Source organism: Empidonax traillii, unplaced genomic scaffold (genome assembly GCF_003031625.1).
Source record: "Empidonax traillii isolate 1590-97213 ecotype Southwest subspecies unplaced genomic scaffold, ASM303162v1 scaffold94:size1391941, whole genome shotgun sequence".
Taxonomy (NCBI): domain Eukaryota; kingdom Metazoa; phylum Chordata; class Aves; order Passeriformes; family Tyrannidae; genus Empidonax; species Empidonax traillii.
This window is the reverse complement of record NW_020955287.1, coordinates 995,579-1,012,371: the sequence shown is the minus strand read 5'-3', so window position 1 is coordinate 1,012,371 and position 16,793 is coordinate 995,579. Positions and strand designations below refer to the sequence as shown.

The window sequence follows — 16,793 nt, the reverse complement described above, 5'->3', positions numbered from 1 at the left end:
AGTATCAATCCAAGACAGTGGTCTGCTCAGGACTTTGCAATACACTCTCTACCCTACAGTACTGAACATTGTAACTACTAATTACATCAGTATTCATTGAGATGATATTTCCATTTAATCAGTTCCATTTTAGATTGAGATATTTTCAGCTTTTTCATTCTTCCTTCTCCCAAGCAAGGATATTTTCTGGAAAATATAGAAAAAGTCTTGAAGTATTTGGATTGCTTATTGATGTATTCAAATGGCTAAATTTTAGTTGTGGGTTTGTTTTTTTTTTTTTAAAGAAAACATTGCATATATTCCCTATGAATATGAAAATCCCTCCGCATATTTTGAATGTGCAGTTATTAGTCTTGCCACAAGCCAATTTTGTAAACATGAAAGTCAGATTAATGCAGTAAGCAGTTCCCTTGATTTCTTTTTAAATTCTTTTCTTCTAAAATATTTCAGTTTCTTCAAAGAAAGTAGCACCTAATTTACACGTGCATTTACTTTCTTTAGAAGTAATTCTATGGATAAGCATTGTAAACAATATACTATGGAATTATTTAACAAAATGACTTGTAATGATATGAGAATTTACTAATTAAAGTTTTTCTCAAATAATTTCTAACTTGATTTGAATACGGAAATTAAGGGCTACAAATGGACACCGACTTCTTATTTATAAAAATAACTGTATGATTTCCATCTGAAAACTTAGATTGAGGCCGCTCAGACCTCGAGTTAATCGACATGTTGTTAGTCACGGCATTTTTCACTGATCAAGAAACCAGGTTACACAATCTGCAGTGGCAGCACAGGATATTTATTGTTCTATATCTGCATGAAGTCCTTGCCTTGTTACTAGCAGGGCTGCCTTTTTATTCCCCCCCCCCTCTTCCTCTCCTCCCCCCCCACCCCTGTTTCTAAGTATAGTGACAGCCTCATCAGGGTTTACTAGTAGCAGCGCAAGCTCAGTGAAAACCTGGGAAATCTAACTGGAAACACGAGAGAGAGCTTTATTTGGCAGTGCTAAAAAAACCTGGGGACAAATGGCTAAGCGGCGGTGGAAGTGCAGGCTGCACAATCAATAGGCAGAGAGCTGGATAGAGGCTCCCTTTGCTGCCGGATCGACAATCGACAGCTGAGAGACTATTTTTTGCAATGGTTGACTAAATATGGTCAGGGAAGAGAGAGGCACAAGAGAGCCTGTTTGCCTGGGAGTGCATGTTTCAAATGCTTAGCTGCCTATAAAGCCGTAACAGTTTTGCTCGTGCCCTCTAAGTGGGAAATACGGTTAGTGTCTTCTGTAGTGTGTCTGCGGGAGCCCTGACCTCGCTAGCAGACTTGACCTCTGAAGATGGAAAGTAGCTTCAACACAGACCTGCCTACAGTTAAGCCTGGAAACATAACCTCAAGCAAGAAAAGATGCAGTGCAATATCTAAGGAACTAGAAGAAACCAATATTTGCCGGGGGAGGGGGGAAACGATCGCTATTTTTTTGGTGCCTTTTTTTATTTTTTCTTTTGGAAGCAACTCCAACTTTTGGGGGCTTGGTTTTGGTCTTCTGTTGGGTTTTTATTTTTCTTCTTGGCTGTGATTATTTTCATCTGACAGTGGGCTAAGTTCACCTTCCCTTGGCTTCCTAGCATCTATCCTTGGAGTCTTAACTCTCAGTCCAGCAGACATAAGGTATAATTTCTATACAACATCATCCATATTTTAGCATTCAAACAAAGGCAGAAGGTGCCAATTAGGCACCCATCTTCATGCCTTTTTTTTTTTTCCTTTTAAGTTTTATCTATTTAAGGTGGTGAGGTACTGTATGCACCGACATTCGCCCCCCCTTGCCTCCCCCTCCCATGTAACGAAGAGCTGATTCAGCGAATAGAGTGAGAGAGCACTCAGGATGAGATGGCTGCTGCTGATGTGTCTCTAGGTCATTACCTCTCTTCCAACTGCAAATGCTGCATGATACTAAGCTTACAGGTAACAGAACATCAGGAGACCTGCATTATTCTGCACGTTTAAAGGATGCCTATGACTTTCTGCATGTGTATCTTATTTACTAGAATGTTTTTTTTATTGTTGTATTAATCCCTCTACTCAGGGAACAGCTTAATTTTGAGTGTGTTAAAGTACCAAGCATTTGTAGTGTAAAGAGGAGGTTGAAAGAAAACAACGTTAGTCCAAATTTCATAGCAAAAAAGAAAAAAAAGAAACAAACCCCAACTTGCTTGGTAGGCAGAATTCATTTTAAAGAAGATAAACTAATAAACTGCAATGCCATTAACTGGTTGTTCATTTCAGTGAAATATATTATCTTCCTATGCACAACTAAAAAAATTACCAACTTTAAAAAGAAAACCTAATAAACAGTGTGGTAGTGCAATGCTGAGTTCTCAAATAGGTCTAAGCAAAATTTTCAAGGTGCTTTATCTCAGATGTACATGAAAACAACCTACTTAAAAACTAGAATGTGACTGCTGTGATTCTAATGCTGCATTGCTGATTCTCCTTGTAGTACTGTGCTAGCTACTGCTACACTCTGATTTGCTCTCTATCAGCTGCACTAGGTTTTTGTCATGAGCCGCAGAAATTCTTACTTCCTCTGCTCTCAGCTTTCCTTACGACTATTACAGTAACTAATTCTTAAGCTTATTTCAAGTTTACCTTCTAATGCTGTAAAGACAAAGCTTACTCTTCACTGTAACCCCAATCAGCTCCTGAAATACAAATTAAGCAACTATGAGCTGTATCCGACAATCCCTTCAAAGTGAAAGCCATACTGTACATCAAATATTTAACTACCATTCCAAAACAAGTCGCACAGAACCTTATGAAACTTGGAGTTTGTTTCTTTTAGTTGTTTGTTTGGGGTTAATTTTTTTACTTGTCATAAATATGTAAAGTGTGGACGAGACTTTGACTGAAGCAGGTGAGTGCCAGTTTTAAAAAACAAGAAAAACTGCTTGCAGAAGTGTTGAATAGGTATTAACTTTCACATGTGACCTTTGGCCTAACAATCCAAATCCTGTCACAGCAGTTAGAGGTTGTTTTCTTAATTCAATGTCATCATCTTTATGATAAGCAGGATCAACGGTGACATGTGCTTTTGTGTTTGGTTTTTGTTTGTTTTGTTTTGTTTTTTTAAACCACTCTGAAATACAGTGTAACTAAGTACAAACCTGCAAAGAGTTTGCAGAATACCGGATGGGATGCAAAAAGCATGAAAGTGGGATTTGGGGTAAGAAAAGAAGTTTTACAACTGCCATTTTAGACAAGTCTATGCTTCCCTTCAGGACACTGAAGAGGCAAACAGTATCCCAGCATGAAAATCTGCTAGAAGACCTGGGAGGAAGCTGAAGATTTTTACACTGGACTACAACTAAAAATTCCAAGAAAAGACACTGCAAAGCTACCAGCCATTCAGCTCCTCTCCACTTAAACATGATTACTTAGAACAAACAGCAAGAGACTGAAAAAATATGGAAAAGCACTTCTGACACCAATGCCATCCCAAAATAATGAACTATAACCAGCTTTAAGACACTATGCAGGTAAATTGCATTGCAAAATTCAGTTAGCATAGTAAGTTTATTTTCTATCATCAGTTAATCATAGCATAGTTCTTCCAAAGAATTGTCATCCCGAGTTTTACCTAATGACAGCAACAGAATTCAGCAAAATACTTTTCAGGTTCATCTGACAGGCAGACAAGCAACTCTGTGTGTACCTGCTCAGAGCACATACTTCTTTATGTACCCATATGAACATACAATGCTATGGAATGTAAAGAAGTATGTATTTTTGGCAGGCAAGGAACGACCAGTAAGAGGAAACTAAACAGCTGCTGGAAGAAACAGGTTTCCCTCTTGTTTGAATGACATTCATGTGACAAATTGGCCTGCTAAGGCTCAGCTGGTATTGCCAAAATAACCCATACTTGTTAGTAACAAATCACAAAACATTAAGTGACTATAAAAGTGGCTAGGAAGAATTGTTAACAGCTGATAAGCAGAATATTAGTTGCAAACAGAATTCAAAACAAGGCTGGAAATGTAATCTTGAAATGCACCAATTAAGACTGCAGCATAGCTGCCTAACTTATTACCAGTACTCCTCACTTAATAGATCCTAAAGTAAACTTAAAAGACTGATTATCAAAATGTATCTCATCAAAAACAAGCCACTGTTCTAGTAATTACAGCCTGTTCTGTGTATTTCAGATGGTAGTACCTAAATTTGCATCTACCATAGAATATTTACTCCACAGGTTGCAACTGAGACAAGTATTAACAGCTAAGAAATTACAGCTGTGATTTAGAGAAAATAATTGCCAAAATAACTGAGTTTAATAACTTCTGCAATTCAATAAGACTTAAGTTAGAATTTTCTCCAAATCAGCACTTATTATGCTCACTGAGCTCTTCGATACAAAGTGCAGTGTCAGGTTTAGCACAGAAAGTGACAATACAGAGATTTCTAGGTCACAGTTGCTAGTCAGCGGATTAAAGCTATTGATAGATTCCTAAATGAAAACACAAATGACAACTACAACCTCAAAGGTAAGTTTTCTTAAACACTATTTTCAAATAAGCTGTATTTATTTTAAATTCAAATTTAAGAAAACTGGCCTTGAAAATATGACTTCATAGCATCCAGAAAATTTTAAGAACTACATCAGAAATAGTTCAGCATCTGTTTCAAGTTCTAAAAGCGGTATTAATTAAAACATACGGGTGCATACTATCCCTAAGTAAAGACACTCAACATCAAATTCAGGAACAAGGGCAAAACACAAGGAAAGAACTCCCTGTTCGTCAATCCAGCTGTTCCTATTCACGACAGCAACCTTCTAAAAGCAGTTATTAAACAGGATATGTCCACGATACGTAGGCACATTTGGCCCAGATTAAAGATTCTAACTGTACTCCTTTGCTTACTTAAATGTCTGGAAGGAAAAAAAAACAAAACCCCACAAACCAAAACAAACAAGAAAAATAAATAAAGGCAATGTATAATTTTTAGACGGAGAAATTATTTTTAAATACTCACATAATTCTCAAATAGCTAATAATATATATAGCCTGATATTTTTAACACTTGAAATTACATACTAACCTAAATACAAGAAGAAACATTATCTTATCTGTATGACTACCTTATCTGCTTAAGAAAGCAAAATATCAATATGTGTTTTAAAGCTATTGCTCTTACAAGCAGATATTTTGACATGAAAGCTACAGTTATCTTAACATCTAAATTAAAACCTGTTTTTTATTGGGAACCAGTAGCTTTTCTGAATAGAGCAATGCTACTGAACTTGATTACGATCACAGAAGCAATTTGGTATTACTAGCAGCTTCATTGAGGGGTTAATTGCTACGCGTTTAGTACTTTTCCTAAAGAGTTTGTGTGCTCAGCACCAATTGATTTGGCTTCCACTATATAATGAGAGCATTTTTTTTTAACAGCTTAAATTTATTTTGAAAGGGGTTTGGTAACTATTTGTCATACTGTGTTCTTTCTTGTATAACACTGCACTGCTATGCCGAAACAAAATGACAGTTCAGAGTGATACAGAAGTTAAAATTATATGTTGACATTGCTTCCTGCTAGTTCATGTTAGCATATCTCTAAGAATACATATCCAGTCACTCTAAAATGTCACATCCATCACTTAGATCAGCTGTTCAATTTTAACTGAGCACACGTTGAACTTTGGGCATCTGCTGACACAGTTGTAACTCAAACATTTCAACTGTGTGACTGACAGGGATAACAGATGCTGACATTATCAAATGCTACACGGCTTTTTTTCCACGGCCGTTTTTTGTCCCGATATGGCCAGTACATGAAACTGTATTGCCATCCAAAAGTGCACTTGAGCAGCTGTATCTGTAAAACAGTTCCTCTATAACTGGTAAAAATAGAAACTCATTTTATAGCCATCTTGATGCTTAAGTCCAAGTGACACACCTGCTATGTTTCTATTAGGATACATGGTGTTGGGAATATATTTACATAAATCTTCTCACCAGCATCAGACTACGCAACAAACAGATGTAGACTATCCTTGACACAGTCATTACTAGTGAATGGTTTGAACTAAGGTTGTCCCCTACTTTCCATTGTAGCTCAGGAAGAATTCAATATATGACGGGGGAAAAAAGCTATGTGAGCACTCACAAATGTATTAGGGACCTCAATTTAGAAGGAATCAGATGCAGCATCAGATAGTTCTTTAAAAGCTGTATTTTTCTGGCATTGAGCTTTTTTACATATACTATTAGAGTAAAAAAAGAAAAAAAGAATATATCCTGCTATATTATATAATCATTCCTAAAAAGTTAATACTAACCAGAGATATAGCAATGGAATTGAAAGCACTTGACATTTATACTTGTGCTAACCAACTACAGCCTAAAAGCAGCTGCAAAAGGGAACCTGCCAAAAAATGAATGGGGGGGAGTGTGGGGGAAAACTGAAACCTTCTTCCCTAGTGAAGTTTAACATAAAGTAGTAAGGGAACTCTACATGATTAGAAATTTTAAGACTTCACTTTCTAATCTAATCTAATCTAATCTAAAATTTCATTACTGCAGACAGGAAAAAGTTAAAACTGTAACTTTAATTTGATTTGAGACTCGTCCAAAGATCCTCAAGAAAATATTCAAGGACGGAACAAATCTATTCAGGCCTTTCTGGTATACAGCTTTTCATTTTGCCATCTCCAAATTAGTGAAAGAGTTAAAAATTTGCATTGACAACAAATTGTGTAACACAGAAGAAAGCCACATGTTCTCTGTGAACTGTTCATGTGCCTAAAAACGTGTTACTGAATTATAAGCTCCCTGCACTCCAATGCTTTGCTAAAGCTGGTAAAATGGAACCAAATCACCTCTTCAATGGATTTGGTCCCCTTCAACCAGCTGTAGCTATGCATTGATCACTACAGGATTTCTCATATTTTTTAAAACTGGACACGAAGCCTGCTCAGAATAATTATGTAGTCCCTGCTGCAGTTCAGTTCAACTATGCTAGGCAGCCTGAAGACAGAAGGTAACAAGGAGTGTGGCAAATTCTGTATTCCAATATTTCAAGTCTGTATTTGTAAATAAATAGCTGCTGGTGTTTAATATTATGTTTCCATTCAGTGAAAATTCATCTCTTAAAACATTTATCAAGAAGATAGGCAAGCAGTGAAATAAACACATTTTCCAATGATTTATTGTCTCTTGAATTTTTCCTCTGGTGCCCTTTGCAGCAAAACTGACCAGAAAAACACCAAACAAAAAAACCCATCAAAATGAAACAATCATGAACAGTCCTGATAGGGCAGATCTATTTTATGGGCACCCCTCTTTTCCTTCCACTCCCCCCGCCTTTTTTAACTGCACGAGGGAGGAAACTCCACAGGGCAGGAACTGTATTTGCCATCTTGTACATGTCGGGCACATTATTTACTATTTAAAGATAATAAATTTGTCACTGACCTCAGCAGCTACAGGCTAATCTGCCATCTAATTATAGGTCTGCTCATGGAGGCTATATTCTTTCTCCAAACCAACTTGAACATTCTTTCAAAGCAATTTCTAATATAGTACTTAAATAAGAGGTTTTTGCACTCAGTTTCAGATAAGTTTAACTTACTGTCAGAACTGCAAATATAAAAGCAAAAAACCCGTTTTGACTGGTTTAGAAAATAACTGTACAACTCTCGTTACCTCACAACTTGTCTCTTCGAGGACCTCTATGGCAACACAGCATGTGAGTCCTGGAGACACTCATTAACACTAAGCAGAGGTGAGAAACCCCACCTCTCAATTAAATCGCTACAGTTGGAAATTGCACTGCCAACCCGTTCAAACCATCTGCAAATCTAAAAACAAGTAAGGATTTCCTAAATAGTTAGAAGACCATAGGGAAAACTCACAATTCTGTTTTAAACCACAATCTCCTACTCGTCGGTTTATGAACATAAAGATGAGATACTCCTTGCTATTGGAGAGCAATACATGAGATCTGCGTCTTACTCCAGGATTTTAATTTTTCAGTTTAAAGTCTAGCAGAATTTATTGCTCTGAGAACTGATTGTACATGTGTGTGAAGTCAGGTCAGCTAAGAGCAGCCTCTATTTAAGATCCGAGCTGCAGAGTGAATAAAGCTCTCCTCACAAGATACAATGCAAATCTAAAACTAACTGGGGCAATGGATATAAAATACGCCTACACTTCACAGTCATGTCTTCAGCTCAAAAATCTGAAGTCACAGGTATGCGAATAGATCAAACATAAGCAAGAGATGATAACATGGTAAAAATATCCAACCTGTACTGTACTTTCAAATTTTATTATTGTTTTTTCTGTCTGAAAAAAATGTCATTACCACTGAAGAGGCAAAGTCTGCCAAGTTTTTAGGTTCACAGTACTGTGAAAGAAATACAAAGTAAATGCACTTTTAATATGACTGACTCAGTTAAAAATCATGAACAAGAAACCACGTATTAAATAAGAGTTTAACTTCCCCACACTTAGTTTAAAATTTCTTTTCAGCTCTCTCTCTCATGCACAAGTTTAAAGCTACCTACAACACAAAGTAACATTTATTCTACATTTCAACCTTATACAGTAGCATAAAAAACAGATGCTTCCGTACCAATTCATGAGGTACGAAAAGAAGGAAAATACAAAAAGGAGAAATATTCTAGCAAGAATAGCATGCTCTCCAAAATACACTATACCTTGACTTCTGGAAAACACTGCCAAACTGTCATGGAAGATTAAGTGCTGAGTAAAATCTAACCTATTTGACATAAACTGCTATCCTTCTTACAATATTTACCAAATATTCAAATGTTTAGCATAGAATATATTTGGTTTGATATGAAAAAAGAAAAACTTTGGAATATTCTTCTGAGCACAATTTGTGTGGGGTTTTTTCCTTGGACATCTATATCCTACTGTTCACAAAGGTCAGAATTCAGGCAAGAAGCGGTTTTGCACTGAAAATGAAATTGGTTCCAAATACTTGTTTGACATAAACTGTAAAAAATACTATAGAAATATATTTAATTTCATTGTGGTATCCATGCACTTAAAATATGCATTTATTTTATTATCATTAAAAAGGAAGATGGATGTGGACTTTATCAATACTTGCATATATAGCAAGCATTGAAGTTTTGGAATTATAGATATGCACACAAATGCATACACATTTATATACATATATGAATATATGTTTAACTTTTATAAAATAACAGAGACAATAATGTAATATCTTCATATATTTGAATATATGGGGAATTTAGTGCACTGTATCTATACAAAGTACCACATTCAGAAGCCACAAAAACTCCAGTTTAGGTGGAGCAGGAAAGCTTAGATTAGGAAAAATAGGTCCTGAAGTAAGATTTCAAGCAGAAATTATTATGTACTGTTTGTGATCCATAGCAGCTACAAGCTGAAGTCCAGGGGGTTATTTTTAACAGTGTTTTAAACAGCTTGTGCTTAGTGCATTTAACAGATGAGTAACAGCCATTGTTCTGCATCAGATTAGGAAAACGGGCAAATATAAAACCTTCATTCAGAAACAGGTGAGTGGCAGAACTACAGAATCAACAATGAAACTAACAAGTGTCACTAAAGTCTTGAAGAATATAAAACTCCACTCCTAAACCAATTAAAACCTTACAATTATTTTTTGCTGCAGGAGAGGAATCAAAATATATTTCTTTTGGTTTCATTTTCATACATTTCTTCCCAGGCTGATGTCTGACACTGTGAGCATTACGTATTTTACACGAAACTACTACTTCTGTGACCTAGCACATTGTGTACAATGTGTACAACATTCTCTTTCTGCATGCTTTCAGAAACGCTCAGATGGAACTGCAACAAAAAAAAGAATATCAAATATCAAGTGAAACCCTATGTATGGGGGGGGAACCTACACACAGTACAAATCACTAATACTGGAAATATTTTCCTATACTTCCAAATAAAAACTTTTCTAAAGGAGAGAAGATTCTGGGGAAAACTGCACTATGCCTCACATTCTACCAACCATCAAACTGACTCAGTGGGAACTACAATTTGGATTCCTCCATCGAAGGAGCAGTTGGCCACTCCTAAAACATTCACTCACAGAAAAACTTTCATGCCTACAAAGAACATTTTTTCCCATGCAATCTCCCTGCACCTCATGTTGGATCGTGGTCACACAAACCAACTACCACAAGAGCTGAGGAAAAGCACTGCACAAAAAAAAACTAAGAAAAAATACCCTCCCGAAGTAACAGAACAATGCTCCTGGCTAATGCTGTTATGTAAATATGAAGAACTCACATTAAGGGAAAAAGTTACCAAGTCAGACTTGAAAAAATTGTCTTTTGAATGCCAAAAGTAAGCTCTATTCACCTGGACCTTGACCATGTTCTCCTGAAGACCCTTTATCAGTACTGTAGAAAGTGGTAAACACATTTCTTGATTCTATCAACACTTCCAACCACTATTTCTACTTTGGGAAGTGCAATTCCATTCCATATACATATATAAATATTTATACTTCTTAACTATCAGTCTTGATAGTAATGTTCTAAGAGACTAACCCAGAGTTTAATCCCATACACTAATATGGGTGGAATTTATACTAATTTACAGCTTTATTTGCCCAACTTCACTCAACTGAGAAGTAAAATTTAGTAGTAAAAAAGTAAACACATACATTTCTTTTTGTGCAAACTATACTGAATCCTCCATCACCATATGATAAATTATTATTGAAGTCTTGCTAAAATGACAGCTTCGAAAAATACTATTTATCCACTGTGTAATAAGCAGTCATGCTTCACTTTAATGAGACAGAGACATTCGCTAAGGAGGGAAGGATAGGAGAAAAAAAAAACCCAACTCCTCCTTCTGAGTAATTATAACTCTGAAATTAAGAGGCTCCGGCCAAAAAGGTGCGGAAGAGAAAGCAACAGCTCTTTACTAAAAATACATATATGTGTATGTGTGTAAGGCAACAGAACAAGCACCAGCTCCGTGGCCAAAAGTTGCCCAAAACGATGACGCGCCCCCGGCCCCTCGGTGCAGTTACAGCCGCCCCCAGCAGGGGGCGCCGCAGGGGGGGGGGGGGGGCGCTGCGGTGCCGCAGGGCCACCAGGGGGCGCTGTTGCGCCTCCAGGAGGGGCGGGTCGGGGGCAGAGCGCTTTGGTAAAGCCCAGCGAGCGCTTGGCCGACCTCCAGAGCAGCCCACACGGCAAAGGGCGGGTCTCGGTCGCAGCAGCCGGTCTGAGACCCCAAGGTAAGCCCCCCGCTTACCCCCGCCAAGGACTATCTTGCTGTATCCCCGAGTGGGGGTGGTTGGAAGCCCCTCCGCAGACAGCGCCAGAGCCAGGCAGTGCACGCAGGGCCCGGGGCTGTGGAGGGGGCAGCTGGCAAGGGACGGGGGTGAGGTGCCGGTCCATCCAGAGAAAAAAAGCAGGGAGACCAGAGGAAGAACGAGAGCTCCTTTGGTCCTCAGCAGCTCCCAGGAGCCGTACGGGCAGTGGGCAGAGGTGACACCGGGACTTCCCTTGGGGCTCGAAGAAACCAATGACCCGTTCCAAAAAATGAACCCAGAGCTCTTCCTCCCCACACCACTCCCCGAGTCAGTGCAAGAGTCAAAGTCCCACCCCTAGAGGAAAAAAACCTGAGCTCTCCCCTCCCCCAATGTGGATACAAAGAGGATGGAGTTTCCCTTACGAAATTTAGCTGGTGTGCCGAGATTATTTAGCATTTCAATGAAGTGGTTGTTAAGTCCCAGACTCGCCTAACAATGGAGTCTTAGCTTACTAGCAAGATGCGGTTGGTATGGGAAAAGTCACCAGGAAAAAATAAAAAAGAATAAAGCTATGACAAACCAGCAACACAACTATTCCACTAAGTTCTATCTATGCAATAGTTTTTTAACGCCACCCTAACTGAAGATTGAATGTAGACATATAGCATGCAGCTAGCATAAAACAAACTATGCCTTAAACCGCACTTTTTCAGTTGAGCTGCTATATAAAAGCTAAAACAGGAACTTCCTTCTATATGTACTTCTAAGAAAATATAATTAACTCTTTCTTATACTGACAAGTATCATTTAATGCAACAATCCCCAGATCACTTTATAACTGTGTGGTATGCTTAATAATTATTGAAAACAAAAATAGTCCTAGAAAACTCAAATCCCTTTGCCAATTCTAATGTTCAAGAAGGGAAACATTTTTATAAATCCTATCTCAAGATTCCATCTTTAAGATCTTACTTCGTAACTTACCAAAACTTTTATTGGCCGAATTTTACAGCCATGACAGGAAATTCCCCAGGAATTTGGAGTTACCTGAATATAGCATTAAACTGAGCAGAATAGTAGCTTCATTCTGGTAACGGCATCCAAGTATTAAAAAGATGCACAGCTAAGTAACATTAACATTTAAGAAATACAATTACATGCAGATGTAAAGATGGTTTGAAAGAATACCACTGTTCTATCTTCCTGTGCACTTGGTTTCCTTTTACAAATGATAAAGAATAATCTTTAAAAAGAAATCTTTACCTAGGGTTTCCTCTTAGGGCAGCATGGTGAAGAGCATTAAACCCATTGTTGTTGGTGATAGTAACATCTGCTCCAGCTTCCAACAGTACAGCCAGGATGTCATCACGCTTTTTACTTATTGCATCATGAAGTGGAGTGTCACCTTCAGAATCCTAAAGCCAGAAATAATTGGCATCAATTTTTGCATGCATCCACATTTAAAAAATGCTAAAATATCACTAGGAAAACAGACTACACAAACACGAACCAGCTCTTCAAGACCTGAAAGTGTTGTTGTACTGCGGAGTTCAGAGCAAGCTCTTTCTCGTCTTGCTCTAGTTTTGCAAATGCCTCAGTGGGTAACCCTACCTTGGGCTCCAAAATCCTACAGTTACACTATGGCCAAAACTACATTTTCCATCCAATAGTACTAAGCACTCTGGTGTAGATATCGACTTCTCTATGCCTCATATCCAGATACAGTTGATGCCCATATTACAATTTATGCCGTAGACTAACAGTGAGAAGACATGGCTGCAAATAAGCTTAAATGAATATATGGGAAAAATCTCTATATTTATGCTTCCAGTAACATTCTCACACCATATAAGTAAGGAAGTCTTGTGTCACCAACACTGAGTCAGCCGCAAACTGACTAACACAGAAACGGAACATTTTAGCAATACACTAGTACGAAACAAATCTTTACAGTGAGAATAAAAAACTGCCAAAGAAAAAGTGCCAGAATATGGAAATACTTGAACCACTGTGAACCAGTTTGCCAAAACTAAGTTGTGTAGCTTCGTATCTCTTATTTTGTTTAATTGATCATATTTCCTGAATTTACTGTTTACAGACTAACAGTGAATTGGCTGGAGTAGTAGAATGCTGGCCACATAAATTCCAGTCATGCCTCAGTCTGAATCCCCTGTGCTCTCATCAACCAAATCAATCATCTACTCACATTTGCACATCACAGTTCCTCAGCACACACCTAGAATCTGAAAGTCTAGTCTTTTCAATGACAATTATATTTTCCAGATGGAGCACCATAGCAACATTCTACTGAATTTTCCAATGCAAGCAAAATTCTATAATTTAAAGTCAGGAAAATCCACTCTGACTACCCATACATCATTAAGTGATATGCAGTGACCTCAGCACATCAGATTCCTTATTATATCTACTGTTCAATAAATACTAAATAAAGTCTGGATGGACATAAAGCTCAACTTCAGCAAGATCAAGACAGCACCTAAAGAGTCAGGTAAAAAGCAATCACTATATTCACTAATTTCAAGAAAGTTTTTGTTCATATTCTTTTATGTGCATTTACAGCTTCAAAAAAAATCTCTGCTTGTGGACTTGGCTAAACAAGGAAGTAATGTGTTATTAGTGCATATCTATCTGTATTTGCCCAGGCTATTATACCTTTTTTTTTTTTTTTTCTGAGGTAAACCTCTTCAAACTTACCCGTTCTCATTAGTTTTACTACTGCAGCGGGATGCAGTTGCATTCAGCTCATGCAGAGCGTGGATACCTGCTTATTTGATAGCACATTTCCACTCTACCTTCTCAACACGACATTGCACTTATGTTTCAGCTTCCACTACATTCATTATAGATGAAACTACCTGTGAAATATGGTACTTGAGATCCTATGCATGAGGGCTTTCTAGATAAAAAGTTAAACATTTAAAAGAATCTGGCTAAATAGTTATCAATGATAGGTCAATTTTGGGGGAAAAAAAAAATTTCCTTTAACAAAACATTCCACAGTATTATCAACTTGCTAAACTGTAGCTTGCAGAAGGAGCAAGCAGCTGTGGGTTTGATACAGGAGGAATTAATCTGGAGGGAAAGTTAACAATTACAATGTGAAAATACCAATTAACATCAACTGGCTAGAATACATCAGGTGCCAAACTAACTGTCAAGAAAAGAAACAGATCTAACAGCATTTTTGTTACCGCTGATCACACCTTGGGATAGAGGTTGAGACAGATGACTTTACAAGGTCTGTTGCTTTCAACCCCCTTTTCCATAATTTTTCTATAACCTACACAGAGCAAATCATAAAATTCAGCAGCTGCAAAGTGAACCTACATTAAAGTTTACTTTACCTGGAGACTGGGGTGGCAGCCGAAGTCCAGTAAAGTCTTCACAACTTGCAGATGGCCTTTGTTGACAGCAATATGGAGCGGAGTCTGCCTGCGCTTGTTGCGAGCATTCAGGTCAGCGCTGCCTCGGTGCAGCACCTCAATCACAGCACCCTCATCGCCAAAGGCTGCGTGGTGGACGGCCCTGTCTCCATCTTTGTCCTGGAGCAGAAACATTCAGCTGTGTATATTTCACATTTCCTTTGCATTTAAATAAGAAGGTTAATTTAAACTGAACAATTGCACATATTTGATTTATTTAAAAAGACAAAATGCCATCAAAATATGTAATTAAAACAACTGCTCAAATCACAATAGAGGATAAAGAATCTGTTCGTATACACACATACCGATTCTACAATATATAGTATTCTACACCATATACAACAATTGCCCTGAATCTTTGTGTTATGTGTTCATCAAACTCAAACTGATTCATCTGGGGTTTCTATTACAAAACAACTACTGTCAAAAAAAACCCAAACCAAAACTACCAAAACAAAACCCCCCAAACGGTATTACACTCAGGGTAGTCCTTCCTGTAACCCAGGAAGAGTTACAGATTCCAAATCATGGTTTAAGACATGAGAATTGCCTTGTTCATACAACTAAATTAATATTTATTGGGGTTTATTGTGTCTTAGTATTGACTTCCACCTTTCCCAAAGAAAATTTGTAATTGACGCTGAAATTAATTAGAAGCTCTGATTCTATGATGATGATTAAAGCTCTAATTCAGTTTGTTTCAGTTTCATCCAAACTGAGGATTCAGGTATGAAAATCGTAAATTTGTCAGTTTGGGTTATTTTAACAACATTCATAAAAGTTGACTGTACAACATGAAACATTAATATTAATTGATTTCAGCATTAATATTAAGTGATTTCAGCATTAATATTAAGTGATTTCAGCATTAATGATGGTACACAAAAGCTGAAAATAAAAATTGAAGGTACATAATCGAAGATTTCAGCAAAGTAACTTCCATAAGCTAGTTTCTAACTCATTATTTGTGCACAGTTTAATATTATTATGCCTTTGTATTATGCATTGTATTTTGAAAACAGAAACACTGAAAATTGTAAGATAAAATCATAGCTGATCAAGGAGGACTCACTAGCAATTTGTCTTCTCATATTTTCAGTCTGCAAAGTACACAGAGATATTTACTGATAATTACTGAATATAATATACATTGAATATATATTGAATATAATATATACATATAATTATTGAATATTTCAGTTTTAACATATCTCAATTTTGAGATACAAACTCCTGACTTTATAAAATCATAATGTACAGAATTCCTGCTTTAATGAGCAGAGGCCCAAGATCGTGCAGGCTTTTTTTCTAGCTAGCATCAAAACAAATAATCTAAGGAGCTAAATCCCACTGTGTAGTTACTGTAGTTACTACTCAGTAGCATTAATACACCTAGAAAAAGCTAGGAACTAGTTAATCACCTCTCCTAAGACTTATATTTAGATAGACATCAAAATAGTAAAACCACTATATTTCTATACATGCTAACAATATTATATTGTCAGTACTGTCAATATAATAACTGATATCTATTAATTTCTGCAGACTAGAAGGGTATATATTTTTACTATGCATTATCTACATCAAGCTTTTTGAGCTGTCAGTAACAAACTGTTTTCTGACTAAACAGAGGCCACTTGTATTCTACATTAAGCCCTCAGAGACACAAACACTGAGGAGACAACAACATGGGGGCACCCCCAGAACACACAATCATGAACATATATACACTGCAGTAATGACTGTAAGTGTAAATATATCCAATTCAGCTATAAAGCAAGGAAAGCAAGGATTTTTATCTATTGCTCTCATGCCACAGACCACAACAGTGAAGTAAACAGGCTAAATTTTTGCTCTCTGCTTAATGCGATGGCTCTGCTGAGTCTTTGCATGACAATTTATAAACAGCTGATGTTTTTAATGCCTGAAAAATATAACTGTTAATCTAATAATATAATGTAAAATATTAATATTATAATATCTAGAGCAATTATACAACTAAGTGGGAATAACATCTTCACTTAAGCAACATAA

General features: G+C 37.1%; 1 protein-coding gene and 1 long non-coding RNA gene across 4 annotated transcripts in view; one reads left to right on the top strand and one right to left on the bottom strand.

Moving 5' to 3' along the window:
* The window catches only part of MIB1 (mindbomb E3 ubiquitin protein ligase 1), a 73,511-nt gene that overhangs the window by 25,862 nt on the left and 30,856 nt on the right, over window positions 1-16,793 (bottom strand). For all 3 annotated transcript variants that reach the window (XM_027881769.1, XM_027881770.1, XM_027881768.1), the window contains exons 11-12: window positions 14,679-14,876; window positions 12,577-12,728 (exon numbers count right to left, since the gene is read on the bottom strand). In XM_027881769.1, coding sequence (XP_027737570.1) covers window positions 12,577-12,728; window positions 14,679-14,876 — 350 coding nt within the window. The remainder of the gene's footprint in view (window positions 1-12,576; window positions 12,729-14,678; window positions 14,877-16,793) is intronic.
* LOC114056512 lies at window positions 997-4,776 on the top strand. The gene is made up of 3 exons (XR_003571018.1): window positions 997-1,674; window positions 1,778-1,971; window positions 3,285-4,776. It is a non-coding gene; the product is annotated as an uncharacterized LOC114056512 (long non-coding RNA).